A 19,614-nucleotide genomic window follows, 5' to 3' on the forward strand; every position below is an offset into this window, starting at 1 on the left:
GGACCCCAGTCTGGAAATGGGTAGTCTCTGGCATCATAGGAGGCGTAAGGAATGAAGGGGGGAGGCCTAACTTACAGTGAGTGAGCTCCAGTAACTGAAGAGAAGAAAACTTGACCTGCTTATGCCAGAAAAGGTGATGACCCGGCGGGGTACAGTGGCTCACGCCTGTAATCCCAGCATTTTGGGAGGCTGAGGCAGGTGGATTATGGGGTCAGGAGTTTGAGACCAGTCTGGCCAACATGGGGAAAACCCGTGTCTACTAAAAATACAAAAATTAGCCGAGTGAGATGGCACGACCCTGTAGTCCCAGCTACTCGGGAGGCTGAGGCGGGAGAATTGCTTGAACCTGGGAAGAGGAGGGTGCAGTGAGCCGAGATCATGCCACTGTCCTCTAGCCTGGGCAACAGAGGGAGACTCCATTTCAAAAAGGAAAAAAAAAAAAAAAAGAAGAAGAAAATGTTATGACCCCAAATGAATCCCGGAAATGCTCTGAAAATTCAAGGACTCCCTGATCTGTATTCATCTCCTAAGGTGGCTGTAAGAAATCGCCATACACTGGGTGGCTGAAAACACAACACAAATGTGATTTTCAGAGTTCTGGAGGCCAGCAGTCCGGTAGCAAGGTGATAGTAGGATCCCATTCCCCCCTCGCAGTCACACCATGGGAAATTAAACATTTAAGCCACAAAAATGTTCAAATCAAGCAGGGCAGTGCCCACGCACAGAAGTGAGGCCCAACAGAAGCGGACTCATCCTCCTCCTCATGCCGACAGCAGCTCAAAGCTTCTCAATGGTAAAGCTTCTGCCAGGTCCTGGCTAAGGCCAAGATTCAGCCTAAAACCCAAACCATCCCCGAGGGGGCCAACTCCTTAGTCCCTTCAGCAGGAGGGTCCCTGAGTCTGGAAAGAGGAGCTCAGCTCCAATGGGTGGTGGTGGAAGATGCACCCTTCTGTGTCTTGTGCCAGGGGTCCCCACCTGTGGGCGGCAAGCCACCCAGGTGCCGAGGTAAGAGCCCGAGGGCATGAGCTGTTCCAGTGTAATAAAATATATAAAATAACAAGAGTTATACTAGCTATAGATCATAGACATGGTTATATATAAGTATCACTAATCATTAGTTTGTAGTAATTACTCTTTATCCCAATATTATAATAATCCTCGCTCTACAATCATAACCTAGGAAAAACCAGGTCATACAGAGATAGGAGCTGAAGGGACATGGTGAGAAGTGACCAGAAGACAAGAGTGTGAGCCATCTGTTATGCCCGGGCAAGGCCACCAGAGGGCTCCTTGATCTAGTGGTAACGCCAGCATCTGGGAAGACGCCCGTTGCCAAGCAGACCGTGGTCTAGCGGTAGCGTCAGTGCCGAGGAAAAGCACCCGCTACTTAGCAGACCGGGAAAGGGAGTCTCCCTTTCCCTGGGGGAGTTTAGAGAAGACTGTACTCCTCCACCTCTTGTGGAAGGCCTGATATCAGTCAGGCCCGCCAGCAGTTATCCGGAGGCCTAACTGTCTCCCTGTGATGCTGTGCTTCAGCGGTCACACTCCTGGTCCACTTTCATGTTTCATCCTGTACACCTGGCTCTGCCTCCTAGATAGCAGTAGCAAAATTAGTGAAAGTCCTGAAAGTCTCTGATATGCAGAAATAATGGCGTAAGCTGTCTCTCTCTCTCTCTCTCTCTCTGCCTTGGCTGCCAAACAGGGAAGGGCCCCCTGTCCAGTGGACATGTGACCCCCATGACCTTACCTATCACTGGAGATGGCTCATACTCCTTACCCTGCCCCCTTGTCTTATATCCAATAAATATCAGCACAGCCAGGCATTTGGGGCCACTACTGGTCTCCATGTCTTGGTGGTAGTGGTCCCCCGGGCCCAGCTGTCTTTTCTTTTATCTGTTTGTCTTGTGTCTTTATTTCTATGATCTCTTGTCTCTGCACACGGGGAGAAAAACCCACAGACCCTGTAGGGCTGGCCCCTACACCCACCCTTTCCCTGAGTAACAAACGCTGGTTGCCAGCACCCAAGCGTTCTTCAGGAGCTCTGAATCTCTCCTGTGTGGAAGTGGCACATAGAGGCTGCCCTCCAACCCCTAGTGTGCCCAATCCAGCCCACAGGAGGTGGCTAGAGCTGCAGAGCCCTTCTGTCCAGTGGGATGAGATCCGCCACCCCACAGCGGGGCAAGACGCAAGAAGGATACTGCATTAGTCTGTTTTCTGCTGTTATAACAGAATATCCCAGACTGGGTAATTCCTATAGGAAAGACATTTATTTCTTGTAGTTCTGGAAGCTGAGAAGTTCAAGCACACGGTGCCAGCATCTGCTAAGGGTCTTTGCATTCTTGCTGTGCCATGACATGGTGGAGGGCACACATGCAAGAGGGCGGGGGAGAGAGAGAGCTGGAGAGAGCTTGCCTCTGTAACAAAGAGACGAGCAACTCACTCCCACAACAGCGACATTAATCCACGCATGAGGGCAGAGCCAACGTTAATTTATTCATGAGGGCAGACAGATTAAGTTTCCAACACATGAAATTTGGGGGACATTTTCAAACCATAGCATATGCCCTGAATCCAGGCAGAGAAAGTGTCCCCTCAGTGCACAGGTACTGTCACAGCTGCCTGCTCTAAATGCTGCAAGGTTTTGGAGAACATTAAAGCTACTTTGCTGTTGTTGTTGTTGTTGTTGCTGAGATGGAGTCTCACTCTTTCACTCAGGCTGGAGTGCAGTGGCACGATCTCCGCTCACGGCAATCTCCACCTGCTGGGGTCAAGCAAGTCTCCTGCCTCAGCTTCCTGAGTAGCTGGGATTACAGGCATGTGCTACCACACGTGGCTAATTTTTATATTTTTGGTAGAGATGGGTTTTCACCATGTTGGCCAGGCTGGTCTTGAACTCCTCACCTCAAGTGATCCACCCGCCTCAGCCTCCCAAAGTACTGGGATTACAGGCATGTGCCACTGCTCCCGGCCAAAGCTACTTTCTAACTGGGTTCCTGATCTTTCTTGGCCTGTCTCTGCTCTCAGCCTGGTATTGCTGCTCCTGCCTCTGACCTTCTGCTTTGAATCTCAGGCAGGACCAAGTCTAATTTCAAAAAGCTTGGTCTGATGCCCTGGGATTGGTCCCTTGTCTTCCCCTCACACCCAGCCCCGCTCCTCACTTCCTGTGCACTAAAGGACACTCCTCGTCTGACAAGCCTTGATGTAGTGTCCCCATGACCATGCCCTGACCTGGGGCTCGACTGAAGGCTCAAATAAGTCAAGTGACCTCATTCAGTTGTTCAATAAATACTTCCTGAGCCCCTGCTCTGTGCTCAGCCCCATGCAAGGCAGTGGTGGCAGTGGGAAGACAGTGGTGAATGAGACAGACATGATCCCTGTTCTCAGGAAGTTGCCACTCAAGTGGAAAACTAAAAAAGAAAAAAAATAGAAAAAAATAATAGTGCTTCTGGCTCCATGATGCAGGGAGTTTGGAGCCCCAGGCAGAGAGGATGGCACCAAACTAGTGTTTTCAGGTCAGGGAGGATTTAGCAGGCAAAGTGACGTCTAAGACAACAACCTAAAGGGAAAGAGCAGTTAGCTGGGTGGTGGGACAGGGATGATGGGGAGTCACTGGAGGCGGGGACGGACTGCGATCTCATTCTAGAAAGATCACTCTTGCTTCAGTAAGAAGGAAAAATAGAGCAAACTAGAGGGTCACTGGATTGCAGGGTGGGCTCACTAAGGCTCCAGGTGGTCTGGAGTCAGCTTTGCAAGTTCAGAAACTCAATCTCTTCAATACCCAGAGGTGGGAGTGCCATATTTAGCAAATTAAAAAATCACCTAGCTAAATACGAATCTCAGATAACACATATTTAGTATAAATATGCCCCAAATATTGCATGAATTCAAATTTAACTGTGTGTTCAATATTTTATTGGCCAACTCTACCAACAGTGACCAAGTCTTCAGGACTGTCTTATGTGCACCAAACTCACAGGGATCTGATGTAAATACCCCAATGTATTGATTTACAATTGCAGGCAAGGTTAAAATATACATGTTATTCAGATTCACCTTTCTGGAAAATGAAACGATCAGAAGATTGACTGGTGAACATGGAATGAAGACAAAAGGACACAAGAAGTTTGAAAGGAAATTTCATCTCAAGGCATGGTAAATTCTGGAGAGTCATCCTGGCCTCCCTACAGAGAATCCTCTTTGGTAGCACAAAGTGCAGGTCCCCACTGGAGATGGCAGGTCAGGGGCCACCAGGTCCTGGCGTGCAGCTCCCTGTGGAAACACGTGGTTCTTCCAGCTCATCCGTCATCTGCTGGTGGTTGATTTCCCACCGGACTCTCAGAAGGAGGTGTTCTTTCAAAGCTTTGGGGCTCCTGACCCAGCCTTCCAATTACAATACATTTCACATTGAGGTTACACTTCAGACTGTATTCAGTGGGCTGAATTCATGCAGCCATTTATTCCGCCTTCTTAAACCCATCAAGAGCAATCAGGTACTCTTCTGATTAAGAAATCACAGGCTGGGCACGGTGGCTCACACCTGTAATCCCAGCATTCTGGGAGGCTGAGGCGGGCGGATCATGATGTCAGATCGAGACCATCCTGGCCAAGGTGGTGAAACCCCATCTCTACTAAAAATACAAAAATTAGCTGGGCATGGTGGCGCATGCCTATAATCCCAGCTACTTGGGAGGCTGAGGCAGGAGAAACGCTTGAACCAGGGAGTTGGAGGTTGCAGTGAGCCAAGATTGCGCTATTGCATTCCAGTCTGGTGACAGACTGAGGCTCTGTCAAGGAAAGGAAAGGGAAAGGGAAAGGGAAAGGAAAAGGAAAAGGAAAAGGAAAGGAAAGGAAAGGAGGAAGGAAGGAAAGGAAAGAAAGAAAGGAAAGAAAGGAAAGGAAAGAAAGGAAGAAAGAAAGAGAAAGAAAGAAAAGAAAGAAATGACTTTAGGCGACATAGTCAGACCCCGTTGCCACACACACACAAATGCAAAATTAGTTGGGTATGGTGGTGCACGCCTGCAGTCCCAACTATTCGGGAGGCTGAAGCAGGAGCACCACTTGAGCCCAGGAGTTCGGGAGTGCAGTGAGCCAGGATCGCACCACTACACTCCAGCCTGGGTGACAGAGGGAGATCCTGTCTTAAAAAAAAAATCACTTCAGAAACTTGGTGTATCCATAGCCAAGAGCAAGGGGTCACTTGCTCTTACTAATTTCTGGCTGTAATGCAAGTGGCGTGATCATAGCTCACTGAAGCCTCCAACTCCTGGGCTCAAGTGATCCTCCTGCCTCAGCCTCCCAAAGTGCTGGGATTATGGGCGTGAGCCACTGTGCTCGGCCATGATTCTCATCTCCCAATATCCTCAAACCCAGTCCCTTCATCTCTTGCCTGGTTTATCTGAATTCACTTTCGCCCCCTTTGATCTATTCTCCACACAACAGCCAGAGAGCTCTTTCAAATGCATGAATGGGATCACTGCTCCGCATAAAACCCTTCAAGGGGCCGGGCGCGGTGGCTCACGCCTGTAACCCCAGCACTTGGGGAGGCCAAGGCAGGCGAATGACTTGAGGTCAGGAGTTCGAGACCAGCCTGGCCAACATGGTGAAACCTCGTCTCTACTACAAATATAAAAATTAACCGGGCATGGTGGTGGGCCCCTGTAATCCCAGCTACTCGCGAGGCTGAGGCACGAGAGTAACTTGAACCCGGGAGGCGGAGGTTTCAGTGAGCCGAGAAAGCGCCACTGCACTTTAACCTGGGAGACACAGCGAGATTTCTTCTCAAAAAAAGAGAAACCATCAGGGGCTCTCCACGGCACGGGGAAGCAGCCAGCCCGACGGGCGGACCCTTCCGTGGGTGAAGGTCTCTGACCTCGGTCGGCCTCGGACCTCATCTCCTCCCTGTTTGAGAGGCCACACCCCCAGCTCCGGGGCTTCGCAGCAGCCCTGGGCGCCTCCCGGACAGACGCTGTTCTCCCCGCTGGTTCTCGAATAGGGCCCAGGACACAGTAGACGCTTAATGTCTGCCTGCCTAACAGACGAACGCCGGATGCCTGCCTTCGGCCCCAAGCCGGCGCTTCGGGGCTTTCTGTGGAAGCGGGGCAAGTGGTTACAGCACAGTTCCCCCGCGCTCGCCTTTTCCACATCCAGTTCCACGAGGCCCCCAGCAGGCGCCGTTAGAAAGCTAGTCCCGAGAGGGTTGCAAGAGCTTGGGAAAATAAGCGCCAACACCTACAGAATCCAGGTCGACCCTGACCCGGAAACCGATTCTCAGCCGGGACCCTTTCCCACCCTAGCAGGCGGGTCGGATGTCTGCCTCTGGCCCGCCCCCGAGCTGTCATTGGGTGGAATAACCAGAAGCGGGCAGGGACGTGGTCAAACTCTAGTTCTTTATTGGTTAAAACGTATGGAACTGGAGGAGAAGGTGGCACCTAGCTTCCTCCGGACTTCTCATTGGCTAAGAAAAAAACTCGCTCGGCCCTCGGACTCTCATTGGCTGAAGTCGAGGGAGGGTGGTGTTTTATTATCCTCCGGGTCCCACGCTGGCTAGTAGGAGAGACTGGTGCTTGCCACGCCCCGTCCGCTAACCCGCTTCATTTTAAATAAAAAGTCGAAGAGACAGCGGTCGTTTCCCCGAAGCCATGGGGACGCCCATGGGCCCTGTGCTCCCCGGAGGCTCTGGAGTCTTGCTGAGCCCGGGGAGTTAGGGTGTCGCGAACGGTGAGGGAGCCCGGAACGATTCCTTCGCGGAACCATTGAGGCGAGGCCTCTGGGAGCACTTTGTGGGACGGACCATGGCGGGCCCTGCCAGACGCGCAGGGATGGCGGCGGAGGCGGCTGATCTGGGGCTGGGGGCTGCTGTCCCCGTGGAGCTGCGGCGGGAGCGACGCATGGTGTGCGTGGAGTACCCGGGCGTGGTGCGTGATGTGGCTAAGATGCTACCGACTCTGGGCGGCGAGGAAGGCGTCTCCCGGGTAAGGGGCTAGGAATGTCCATGTTGGAATAAGAGCTCGGAGTCGCAAAGAAAAGGAGCACTCAAATGATTTCTCAGCAAGGGAAATTTAGCAAATTTATGTAGAAGGGTGCTGCTCGCTCTTATGGCGGCTGCGAGAGCTAACTGAACAAAGGAGGGAAAGGTTTTTTGTTTGTTTGTTTTTCAGAGTTTCGCTCTTGTTGCCCAGGCTGGAGTGCAGTGGCGCGATCTCGGCTCACTGCAAGCTCCGCCTCCCAGGTTCCAGCGATTCTACTGCCTCAGCCTCCCGAGTAGCTGGGAGTAGCTGGGATTACAGGCGCACACCACCGCACCCTGCTAATTGTGTGTTTTTAATAGAGACGGGGTTTCACCATGTGAAGGGGTGGCCTGCCCCTCCACACCTGTGGGCGTTTCTTGTTAGGTGGAACGAGAGACTTGAGAAAAGAAGTGAGACACAGAGACAAAGTATAGAGAAAGAACAAGTGGGCCCAGGGGACCGCGCTCAGCATACAGAGGACCCACGCTGGCACTGGTCTCTGAGTTCCCTCAGTATTTATTGATCATTATCTTTACCATCTTAGAAAAAGGGAGGTGGCAGGATAATAGGATCCTTGTAGGGAGAAGGTCAGCAGTAAGACTTAGGAACAAAGATCTCTGACCTGAATAAGTTTAAGGAAAAGTGCTGTACCTTGATATGTGTATGCAAACATCTCCATAAACCTTTTTAGTGCATAAAGAGCAGCATTGCCGCTAGCACGTCGCACCTTCAGCCCTGAGGGGCGGTTTTCTCCCTTCTCAGTAAACAGAACATACAATCGGGTTTTACACCTAGATATTCCATTGCCCAGGGACAGGCAGGAGACAGATGCTTTTCTCTATCTCAACTGCCAAGAGGCCTTCTTTCCTGTTATACTAGTCCTCCTCAGCACAGACCCTTCACGGGTGTCAGGCTGGGGGACGATCAGGTCTTTCCCTTCCCACGAGGCCATATTTCAGACTATCACATGGAGAGAAACCTTGGACGATACCTAACTTTCCTAGGCAGAGGTCCCTGCGTCTTTCTGCAGTGTATGTGTCCCTGGGTACTTGAGATTAAGAGAATGGTGATGACTTTTAACCAGCAAGCTGCCTTCAGGCACTTGTTTAACAAAGCACATCCTTCACAGCCCAAAATCCGTTAAACGTTGAGTCACCACAGCACATGTCTCTTGCAAGGACAGGGTTTAGGGTAGGGTCACAGATTAACAGCATCTCAAATACAGAACAAAATGGAGTCTCTTATGTCTACTTCTTTCTATATAGACACAGTAACAGGCTGATCTCTCTTTTCCCCACAACCATGTTGGTCAGGCTTGTTGGAAATAAATTTTGGGTGCCACAAAGAAAAATCAGCACTCTGGCAAAAAGTTTTCTCAACAAGGCAAATTTACTTCTATAGAAGGGTGCGTCTTGCTGATGAAGCAATGGCGAGAGCACACCGGCAAGGGAGGGGAAGGGGTTCTTATCCCTTATGCAGCTAGTCTCTACTGCTGTGTCTTTCCCATATTGGCTAGGGTTGGACCGCACAGTCTAAGCTAATTCCCATTGGCTATTTCAAAGAGGGCAGGGACACGGGCCTGAGTGGCGGGGTGAGTAGTTTCAGCAGGAAGGATGGTTACAGAGCAGGTGACTAAGGATGACTAAGGACAGAGCAGGTGATAGAGGCTAGGAAGGGGCTGTTTACTGAAACTAAGGGCAAGGAGGTGTAAAGAATGAGGAGTTAAACTTTATTATATATATTTATTATATTTATATATATTTATTATATTAAATATATAAATATCTATCTATCTATATATATATATATTTTTTTTGAGACAGAGTCTTGCTCTGTCGCCCAGGCTTGAGTGCAGTGGCGCGATCCCGGCTCACTCCACCTCCTGGATTTATGCCATTCTCCTGCCTCAGCTTCCCAAGTAGCTGGGACTATAGGCGCCCGCCACCACACCTGGATAATTTTTTGTATTTTTAGCAGAGACGGGGTTTCACTGTGTTAGCCAGGGTGGTTTCGATCTCCTGACCTCGTGATCTGCCTGCCTTGGCCTCCCAAAGTACTGGGATTACAGGCATGATCCACCGTGCCCAGCCAGAGTTAAACTTTAAAATGGAGAACAAAGAACAGGGAAGCTGGACATACTGACATGTTGGTTCTTTGAAATGGAACTCATAACTCATTGTATTTGTTAATTTTCCCCCTCTTGAATTTAAAGGAAGGTAACAGGCTAAAATCTTTGGAGAGGAATTTACTATATCCTACAGGCTGGTCTCGAACTCCTGAGCGCAGGTGATCCACTGGTCTCCGCCTCCCAAAGTGCTGGGATCATAGGCGTGAACCAGTGCGCCCGGCCTGGAAGGGGTTTTCATCCCTAACGCAGTCAGTCCCTGTTTTTGTGACCTGTCCCTACTGGTTGGAGTTGGACCACCCAATCTAAGCTGATCTCGATTGGCTATTTCAGATAGAACCGTGGTGTGGGTTACAGTGGCAGGATGAGCGATTTCAGTGGGAAGAATAGTTTGGGCGGGAAGGGCAGTTAAACAGAGTGGGGAACTAAGGGCAAGGTGGCACAAAGAACAAGGAAGTTAGGCTTTGAAGATGGAGAACAAAGAACAAAGGAGTTGAACAAGCTGAACCTTTGAAGAAGAATTCAGTATATCTAACAGTTTCCCCCTCTTGATTTTCATAATTCTTTCTCTTCAAACCTTTTCAGCATGTCTTGACTTTGCTGTTCTTGGTTTTCTAAAAGTAGAAGTTTGTCTGAATAAGGCGGGGGGAAATTGGAGGTTTTAGTGAGAGCTGTCTCAATAAGTCTTTGTATTAACCCTCGGGCACAGGGTATGATACAGCATCCTACGAGAATAAACATGCTTATTACAATGGCAAGGGAGATAAGGATCGAGGACATAAGTCCTTTCCACCTGCCGAACCATCTTCCCATTAGATCAGTGAAGGGATCGTTTATCCCAGAATTTTAAGCTAGCTCATTGGATAAAGCAGTAAGACCTTGCAGTGCCTTTGTTATGATTCCGTCGGGAACAGTATTGTTAGGGATAAAAGTACAACTTGGGTTCCTATCATGACACAAACCACACCCCTCTCTGCTAGTATCATTTTTAATGCTATTCTATTTTCCCAAGCCATTTGACTGGTGTGTCCTAGTTGTTCAGCTATTCCTTTGATAGCATCCCTAGTATAATTAACAAATTGTTACTGGTTGTAATAGATGTAATTTATCCAGTCTACATTTTTATTTATAGTTAACCACCAGAAAAACATAGACTCAGATCCTGCAGCTATTCGATTACAAGCCTTAAATTCATCAGGTACCCCTCGGGGAACTCCAATGGCATCTATATAAACATGAGGGTCAAAGGAACCATGGGGGGCATCTCTTACTCTACACTGCCTTGTTTTTACTTCTTCTGGTTGATGAAATGCCAGAGTGAAAGGGATGTCCAGTTGGATCAGAGCACAAGTGCCACTCCAGTTACTTGGCAGAGTATCCAGTAATGGTCCACCACAATGCCACCATACATGCGCTCAGGATGACTAAGGGCAGACTCATGGGTAAGCTCTTGGAAGGGCTTAAGCTCACTGCATCCTGTTAGATCTCCAAGGAATGCCAAATTTTCCATCACAAGAGACATAAAATTGGCATTGGGAGACAGAAACTGGATAGTCTTTGAGGGCTGACCTGCAGGGTGTTGAACTTCAGGGAACGGTAGAGAGAGAGCTCGGCACGATTTGTTACCCCAGGCTGTGGGGTCCTGGAAAAGAGCTAGCTAAGCCCATGCCCGCTCGGCTGGAGGACCATCCAAGAGGAAAGGGGACAATCTGGACCTCTGGTCTACCGTGTGCACAAGCGTAACAATTGCTTTTGTTTAAAGTGCAGACGAAATATTTAATCCATTCTATCCAGGCATCTGCATCTCCGTACCCTGTTTCAGTTGCTAGAGTTTGCTTTAGGTCTCTTACTTCTACAACTGCTACTTTGGCTGGGTCGTCCTGGAGATGGGAGGGGAACGCTGGACCTGATATGTTTGGGGAGAGCGTTGGGTCCCATATGTTCCTTGGACCCTGGGTCTGGATTTCTTCATTGTTTTTAACTGCCGATGGTCCAGCCAACCTTAGAGAGAGGGTTCCTATGGGATCCCGCCCTGTAACATCTGCTCCTAACCCATACCCTCCAAATACAGAGGGTTCTTGGGCCATTGTTTGGGGATTATCTGTAATTAGCAATAAGGGGTTACGCTTCAGTGGCTTACAATTTGGTGGAGTGGAACCATGGATAAGTTGGAGTTTTTGTTAAGAGTTTCCACAGCTTATTTAAAGGAGGGGGGTTGGCTGTCCACCCCCCATATTAAGTGGTCCACCAAACATTTGCCCAGTCACCACAGGGGCCCTTTAAGGCTCCATACTTATACTTGTTTGACTCTGCGATATGGACATAGATACTTACCTACATTGGATAGCTGCCTTTGAGCTTGTTCGTAGCTGCACGGGATAACTGAACAGGCATCAAACTGAAGGGTCAAGGGATAGTTAGCCTGAGTCACACTGATGACAAGATGACCTTCTGTTGGAAAGAAAAGGAAAGATAAACAAGTGATTATTAAGCCCTTTTTAGGGTTAGTTCGTTTGGTAGGGGTGGGTCCTGGGGTGACAGCCCATTTTTCCCTGTCTGTGGAAGTTACTCCTTTCACCCACGTGTAGTGTGCCCATCCCTTTTCAGCCGTTCGGATCGCTGTTTCAGTAGTTAAGAGTACCAGATAAGGCCCTTCCCAAGCTGGTTCGAGTTTTCCCTCCTTCCAGCTTTTGATGAGAATGTGATCCCTAGGCTGATGCTGGTGTGCTGGAAACTCTAGGGGTGGCATCTGTGCTAAGAGGCCGTTAGTCCTGCTAGAGGATAGACCAAGTTTATAGTTTTTGAGAAACTGATCTTTTGTTTCAAATGTAGCAATGTCAGCAGTGGAGTGTAGGTAAGGCAACCCATATAGCATTTCATGAGGTGATAAGCCAACATCTTTCCGAGGGGCAGTTCGGATTCTTAACAAGGCAATGGGAAAGCATTTAGTCCATGGCAGCCGAGTCTCTAAGACTAATTTGGTTAAGTGGCTCTTCAGAGTTTGGTTCATTCTCCATCTTCCTGATGAAAGTGGGTGCCAGGAAGTATGGTATTCCAATGCTATGTCTAGTACTTGGGCTAGTTTCTCGATGACATGTGCAGTGAAATGAGTCCCATTATCTGAATCAATATTTTCTATTAATCTATTAAACCTGGGTATAATATTCTCAGTCAGTGCTTTAACTACATTATTAGCAGTTGCACTTGCAAAGGGAATAGGTTCCATCCAGTGCGTAAAGTGATCTGCTATCACTAATAAGTACTTCAGGCAACCGATTGGGGGCATGTCGGTGTAATCAATTTGGACACTTTGGAATGGTCTTAACCCTGGACTCCTTTCCCCAAGGGGTGGTTTTCTTAGGGTCTGCTTATTAGTCTTTTTGCACGTTAGACAACTATCTGTAACTTGTCTTGCCAGAGTATAAATTCCTATACATCCCTAAGCCCTGAGAACTGCGTCACACACAGCTTGGGTCCCCAGTGAGTTCTTTGATGCAGCTGAGATAAGACTTCTCTCATGAGGGTTTGGATAACAATTCTCTTTGGTCTGATAATACCCATTTCCCTTCAGGATTCTCTTTGGCCCCTGTTTTTATTAATTTCTCTTTTTCAGTTGAAGAGAAGATGGAAACTGCGGTCAGGGGAGGAAGACAAGGGGTTAGGTGAAAAGTGAGCGTTTCAGAGGAAATGGTGGCTTGTTTGGCTCTTTGATCTGCCAGGTTATTCCCTCGACTTTCACAAGAAGGACTTTTCTGGTGTCCTGGGACATGGACAGTAGCTATTTCTTCTGGCAGCTGGAGGTTACCTAATACTTGGGTGGTTAATTCCTTGTGGACAAGGTCTTGGCCTTTGCTATTAAGGAGACCTCGTTTGGTCCAAATTTTTCCAAATGTATGAGCTACCCTGAAGGTGTACTTGGAATCGGAATAAGTAGTTCCTTCTTGGTTTTGCAAGTGCTTTAAGGCTTGATTCATTGCAAACAATTCACATGTTTGGGCTTACTGATGATTGGGCGGCCTTCCTGACTCTCCTTCTGCAAGGTCTTCCCCATAGACTGCTGAATATCCATTATGTCTTTTTCCTTCAGTTACCCCGGAAGAGCCTTCTGTAAATAAGTGCTGCTCTGTTTTGAAAGGGGTCTCCCTTACATCGGGCCTGAGTCTAAACACTCATGCTCAGGTCCTTTTAGATTTGGATTCCCTGTTAGGAAACCTTGTGGGTTAAGTGAATTACAGAGGTTGGTGTTAAATCATCTCACTCACAGGATGGCTTCATACTTTAAAGTGTTTGAGTCAGTGAGCCGTCTCCCTGCTTTCTGGTTTAAGATAGTTCTAATTTGACGAGGCGTGCTCACAACTAAATTTCCCCCAAAGATCAGCTTTCTGCTTTCTTCAGTTAACAAAGTGGTAGCCGCGATGGATTGGATACGTTCAAGCCATCCACAGGTTACTGGATCTAAAACTTTCAACAGCAAGGCCACAGGTTGCCAGTGACCCCCATGTTCTTGAGTAAGTAGCCCTAAAGCTACCCCCTTGTTTAATGAAAAGGTGAGATGGTTTTTCTAGGGAAGGCAGGGCTAGGACAGGGCAGTTATGAGCAGATGTTTTAGTTCTTCAACCTAGTGGATTTCTTCAGAGGTCCACAGAAGAGGGCCAGGCTTTTCTTAGGCAAGCTTTAGGTATAAAGGTTTTGTGTTTAGGGCATTTGAGTCAATCTGTAAGCGGCAATATCCAGCCAATCCTAGGAATTATTCTGAGTTCCTGCTTAGTTTTAGGCAAAGGTAAGGACACAATCCCTTCAGCTTGTTCAGGCCCTATCCTTCGTTCGCCCTTACTTATCAAGTGTCCTAGGTATTTAATTTCTGGCTCTATGAATTGAAGCTCTTTCCCTTTGAAACCCTTAACCCTTTTGCTTGCAAATGGTTAAGGAGGTGGACAGACAGGGCAGCTCTCTGTTCTATAGCTTCACCAGATACCAGCAGGTCATCCACGTATTGAAGCAGGCATATGCGTTTCGGGGTAGAAATTTGTTCTAGAACTTGTTCTAGAATCTGACCAAAGAGGTTAGGGGAGTCTGTGAAGCCTTGGGGGAGAACTATCCATCGGTACTGTTGCTTCTGTCCAGAATGGAGATCTTCCCATTTGAAAGCAAAAATGTCTCGGCTGTCCTTAGCCAAGGGGCATGCCCAAAAAGCATCCTTTAAATATATGACCATAAACCACTGATGGTCGCATGGAATTTTGCTGAGGAGGGTGTAAGGATTAGGGACAACAGGGTGAGTATTCTGGAATATCTAGTTGATGGCCCAGAGGTTTTGCGTTAGTCGGTATGACCCATCTGACTTTCTTACAGGCAGTATTGGGATAAGGGGACATTACAGGGTTCAAGGAGCCCATCCCTAATGAGACTTTCAATGATAGGTTTTAGGCCTATTCTTTTTTTATTTTTTTTTTGAGACGGTCACCCAAGCTGGAGTGCAGTGGTGCAATCTCAGCTCCCTGTAAACTCCCCCTCCCAGGTTCACGCCATTCTCCTGGCTCAGCCTCCCGAGTAGCTGGGACTACAAGCGCCCGCCACCACGCCCGGCTGATTTTTTTGTATTTTCAGTGGAGACGGGGTTTCACCGTGTTAGCCAGGATGGTCTCGATCTCTTGACCTCGTGATCCGCCCGCCTTGGCCTCCCAAAGTGCTGGGATTACAGGCGTGAGCCACCGCCCCCGGCTTCTTCTTTTATATTATTTGCTTGATTTATGGCTTTGACAGAATCCTTCCTCTTGCTAACCTCAGGGATCATGTGTACCCAGCGACAGCGTGAGCACTTTGGGAAGGGACCTTCATTACCCATTCAGTCTCATGTTTCTTGAGCACCTCCCTGTGCCAGGCCTACGCTTGGGTTCATTCCTACCCCATTAGGACTCAGAGGTGTGTGTTTCATGAGGAGGAGATTCCTGAGGACAAAGTCGTCTTCATTCTCTCCCTAGGTAGTTCCTGATCATGTCCTAAGGGCCAGACCCTGTGCTGGGTGTTGGGAGCCAGCTCACCAGCACGTAGGTGACCTCACCCCTATTCACATTGTTGGTGCTTTCATACGTGCACATCCGATGCTCACTGTGACCCAGCATTGGGCAAGTATTCATTCAGATGGAAGTGGCACATGTTGAATGTCTACCATGAGTTAGGCACCAGGCACTGTGCTTTATTCATATTGAACCGTAGCAGTCCTATGACATAGATGCTATTCTTGGGGTTTTTAAGGAGAGGAACCCAAAAGGGTGTTGGTATTCAGTCTCATATGCTTGGAAAGCTAGAGGTAACAGCAAGTCAGAGCCCAAATGTTTGTTACTGATTGATTTAATCTCATTTGGACCTCGAAACATTTGCATATGAGACTGAATACCAAGACCCTTTATGGTGGGTAATTGTCAGAGTAGGTAGCCCTAGCCAAGCCACTCCACCCTGCACCAAACCTGAGTTCCCTCCAAGATAAGGGTGATAGTACCTCCCCTCAAGTGTGGCCAGAGGACAACCTGACGCCCCACACTGAGCAGGTACTTGATGGGTGATGGCATTTACTTAATTGGCACTTGTCATCTCCAACTTCACAACTTCTTAGAAGGAAGGAGACGATTCTCATTTTCTCCACTAGATAAAAACTAAGATACATGGGTTTAAAAAATGAGCCTTTTGGAATTAAGAGTCCAGAATGAAACGTGAGCCTCCTGGCCCTTCCTGGATCACTGTCAGACTTTTTTTGAGAGAGGAGCAGCTTCTCACTGGCTGCTTGGCTTGTCACTGCTTCACTCTGTCTCCTTTGGCCTTGCCACAGATCTACGCGGACCCCACCAAAAGGCTGGAGCTGTACTTCCGGCCCAAGGACCCATACTGCCACCCAGTGTGCGCCAACCGCTTCAGTACCAGCAGCCTGCTGCTCCGCATCAGGAAGAGAACAAGGCGGCAGAAAGGGGTGCTGGGCACTGAGGCCCACTCCGAGGTCACATTTGACATGGAGATCCTTGGCATCATCTCCACCATTTACAAATTTCAGGGTAACTGAAATCTGTTCTTGCAGTGTCTAGTTATTTCAGGGCCGGCCATCCCAGCTGCCTGCAGGGGCCATGTGGGTCATCTGCATCAGTGAAGGGGGCCAGGATATGCCCAGGCAGGAGAGCAGAGGCTGTGGGGACACAGCAGGGCACAGGCCCCATCTGGGAGGCAGCCTTTCTTCCCTCCAGCCAGCGCTTCCCCAGAGACTACGGGCTCATTGCTGCCAATCATCAGCGTTGTTAAGCTAGAAATCTCCTAACGTTTAATGAAACCATTGTATGGGACCAAATAAAACTGGTCAGTAGACCTCCTCCAGTCTTTCCCCCACCACAGTGTTTTGAACCTTCTCTTGGTCTTGGCGGCTGTTGGTCTTGCCCTCCTAGCTGCCGGAGCCCCTTGAGACCTCCTGCTCCTTTGAACTCTCAGCAGGTTGAACGTCCCTCGTGGAGCCCTCAATCAGGTTTGCCACCTACAAGGAACCCCAGGGAGGAAGCAATAAGGCAAAGGAGGGAGACGGGAGTGAGAAAGACACAGACTCTGGCATTGTGCCTGCCTGAGCCCTGCCAGTTTCTTTGGGAGGTGGCTTGGCTTCCCTGAGCTTCAGTTTCCTTGTCTGTGCAGTGCGGGCTGCAGAGCCTGCTCCTTAGGCCCTTGTGAAGATTCAGGGAGGCAGTGCCCGTGAATGGGCCAGGCTCTGGACCACAGGAGGTGCCTGGCATATTACTATCAAGCCTTAGAGATGGCTGAGTTACAGCTGCAGGTCTAGGCAGAATCTGAAGAGTTTAAAGATTGAGAAGGGAAAAGAGGACTAGAAAGAGAAAAGAGGGGAAGAAGAAAGTGAAATAAAGGAGAAGCAGGACCTGGGGTCCCATGGATTGGGCATTTTCAGTGGCAGTCATTCTGGTGGCTCATGACATTCACCAAAGAGGGCTGTCCTTTCTGGGACAAGGTTTCCCAAGTGATTCATAAAACATTACACATCGTATTTTTTATCGAATTGAACCAGCACTTTGTTGCTCAGTGTGTGTCTCTGAACTGGCAGCATCAGCCTCACCTGGGAGCTTGGTAGAAATGCGCCATGTCAGAACCTGCATTTAGCAAGATCCCGGGTGATTCATGTGCATGTTATTAGGTTGGTGCGAAGGTAATTGCAGTTTTTAGAGTTAAAAGTAACATACGTCTAAGAAGCACTGACCTGGACTCCATCCTCACCTGTCATGTAGCTACCCACCTCCCCAAAATAATTTTTATGTAAGTGACTTAGACTGCATCGAGCCAACTTTGCAGAAGCATTTGGGAAGGGTGTGTTTTCCTGCCACCCTCACCCTGCAGCCTCCACCCTAAGGCCCACTCAGCACCTCCCTAAGCAGACATGGGTGTCGGTGTGTGGCAGCTGCCCATTCCCAGACGGGTATCCCTGGGCTCATTGTCTGCCATCTGCCCACCTTTCTTTCTAGGGATGTCTGACTTCCAGTACTTGGCCGTGCATACGGAAGCAGGCGGCAAGCATACGTCAATGTATGACAAGGTGCTCATGCTCCGGCCCGAGAAGGAGGCCTTTTTCCACCAGGAGCTGCCGCTTTACATCCCGCCGCCTATCTTCTCCCGGCTGGACGCTCCGGTGGACTACTTCTACCGACCAGAGACCCAGCACCGGTAAGGCCCCTCTCCATGCGGCCTCAGTTCTCCATCCTGAAAATGGGATGGGCTGGGTGCGGAGGCTCATGCACTGTGTGTGGTGGTGCACACCTGTAATTCCAGCTACTCAGGAGGCTGAGGCTGGAGAATCGCTTGAACCCGGGAGGCGGAGGTTGCAGTGAGCCAAGATTGCGCCACTGCACTCCAGCCGGGGTGACAGAGTGAGACTCTGTCTCCAAAAAAAAAAAAAGAAAATGGGATGATAGTAGTACCTACCCAACAGAGGTATTGGGATTGAATTTAAAAAGCGCGTGCAGTTCTCGGCACAGGGCTGAGTACAGAACACGGCCTTAGTAAGCAGTGGCCTGTGTGATCACCAGGTTGGCCTCACTCCTGAGGACAGGGCAAAAAACATGACTGTGGGACATGTGGGTTCCTGCTGAGAAATGGCCTTTGGCTTAATCCCTGGTCATGGCTGACCAGCCAGTCTCTGGACCTTGCTGTCACTAGGAATGACACTACCTAAGCAAGCCACCTGGGAACGTCCCACTCTCTGACCCCAGCTCTTACCTACCTCCTTTGCTCCCCATAGCCTCACCGTCCCTGTCCCTGGCAGAGATTTCACAGCCTCTTGATCATCTGTCCTTCCCCTGCCCTCCTCTCTTTGCCACACTCACCTGCCAAGCCTCGGTCCCACTTCACCCCAGCTGTTTACGCTTTACTGGTCTGCCCTGTGCGGCTAGAGGTCACTTCATGGAACCCCTGACCCTGCCCATCGCCCAGTGCCATCCTGCTCAAGGCGTCTGTGACTCGACACAGCTCTCGCCTGCTCTGTACTTGGTTATGGTCTGTGTCCCCTCCCGAATATGGTGCCTCTCCTGAGGACAGGCGCTCACTCTCTCTCTCATCAGTAGTGGGTTTCTCCTACAGGGAGAGCTATGAAAAGCCAAATGGCCGTGACTCATAGTGCAGCCACTGCCACCCCCTGCCACCCGCTACACCTCCCATGTGCACAGCCTGCCCAAGCCCACATGCAATTCAGATGAAATGAATTTTGTAACTTAGAAGTTCTTGACATAATTAGAGACCCCTGGGGCTGTTGGAAAGGCAGGCCTGGGCATTGTCAAATGTTCAAATTGTCAAATGCCACACATTGACATAAAAGAATAGGATTTCCTTTATATAAAATCCAAGATTGACTACTATGAAAACAAAATGAGGAAAACAAGTTTGAAAATACCCAACTGGGGGCCGGGCGCGGTGGCTCACGCCTGTAATCCCAGCACTTTGAGAGGCCAAGGCGGGCGGATCACGAGGTCAGGAGATCGAGCCCATCCTGGCTAACACGGTGAAACCCCGTCTCTACTAAAAATACAAAAAATTAGCTGGGCGTGGTAGCAGGCGCCTGTAGTCCCAGCTACTCGGGAGGCTGAGGCAGGAGAATGGCGTGAACCCGGGAGGCGGAGCTTGCAGTGAGCTGTGATCCGGCCACTGCACTCTAGCCTGGGCGACAGAGTGAGACTCCGTCTCAAAAAAAAAAAAAAATACCCAACTGGGGATGAATAACATTGACCAGCCTCACTGCCAGTTATTCCACATCCCTGTGCAGCAGCGCTGTGAGTGCATCTCACCCCAGCCTGGGAGCAATTCCGCAGGGTTCCTGACACCCGCATCATACACATGAGGAAGCTGAGACGTGGGCTCAGTGCCAGGTCCCACGGGCAGCACCGCCCCGGTCTCTCCCGCTCTGCAGGCTTTGCTCATGGCCCAGTGCCACGGTGTCCTGATTTGTATGCTCTA

At 49.4% G+C, this 19,614-nt stretch overlaps 1 protein-coding gene across 5 annotated transcripts in view; it reads left to right on the forward strand.

The window, feature by feature from the left end:
- Nucleotides 1-6,484: 6,484 nt before the first annotated feature.
- GTF3C5 (general transcription factor IIIC, polypeptide 5, 63kDa) overlaps nt 6,485-19,614 on the forward strand; it is a 29,716-nt gene continuing 16,586 nt past the window's right edge. For 3 of the 5 annotated variants that reach the window (XM_011984659.1, XM_011984661.1, XM_011984660.1), the window contains exons 1-3: nt 6,485-6,971; nt 15,959-16,178; nt 17,634-17,832. In XM_011984659.1, the coding sequence (XP_011840049.1) occupies nt 6,792-6,971; nt 15,959-16,178; nt 17,634-17,832 (599 nt within the window). In that variant the 5' untranslated portion in view covers nt 6,485-6,791. The remainder of the gene's footprint in view (nt 6,972-15,958; nt 16,179-17,633; nt 17,833-19,614) is intronic. The other 2 variants (XM_011984662.1, XM_011984663.1) reach the window with 2 other exon arrangements.

This window comes from Mandrillus leucophaeus, unplaced genomic scaffold, assembly GCF_000951045.1.
Source record: "Mandrillus leucophaeus isolate KB7577 unplaced genomic scaffold, Mleu.le_1.0 Scaffold271, whole genome shotgun sequence".
NCBI lineage: Eukaryota > Metazoa > Chordata > Mammalia > Primates > Cercopithecidae > Mandrillus > Mandrillus leucophaeus.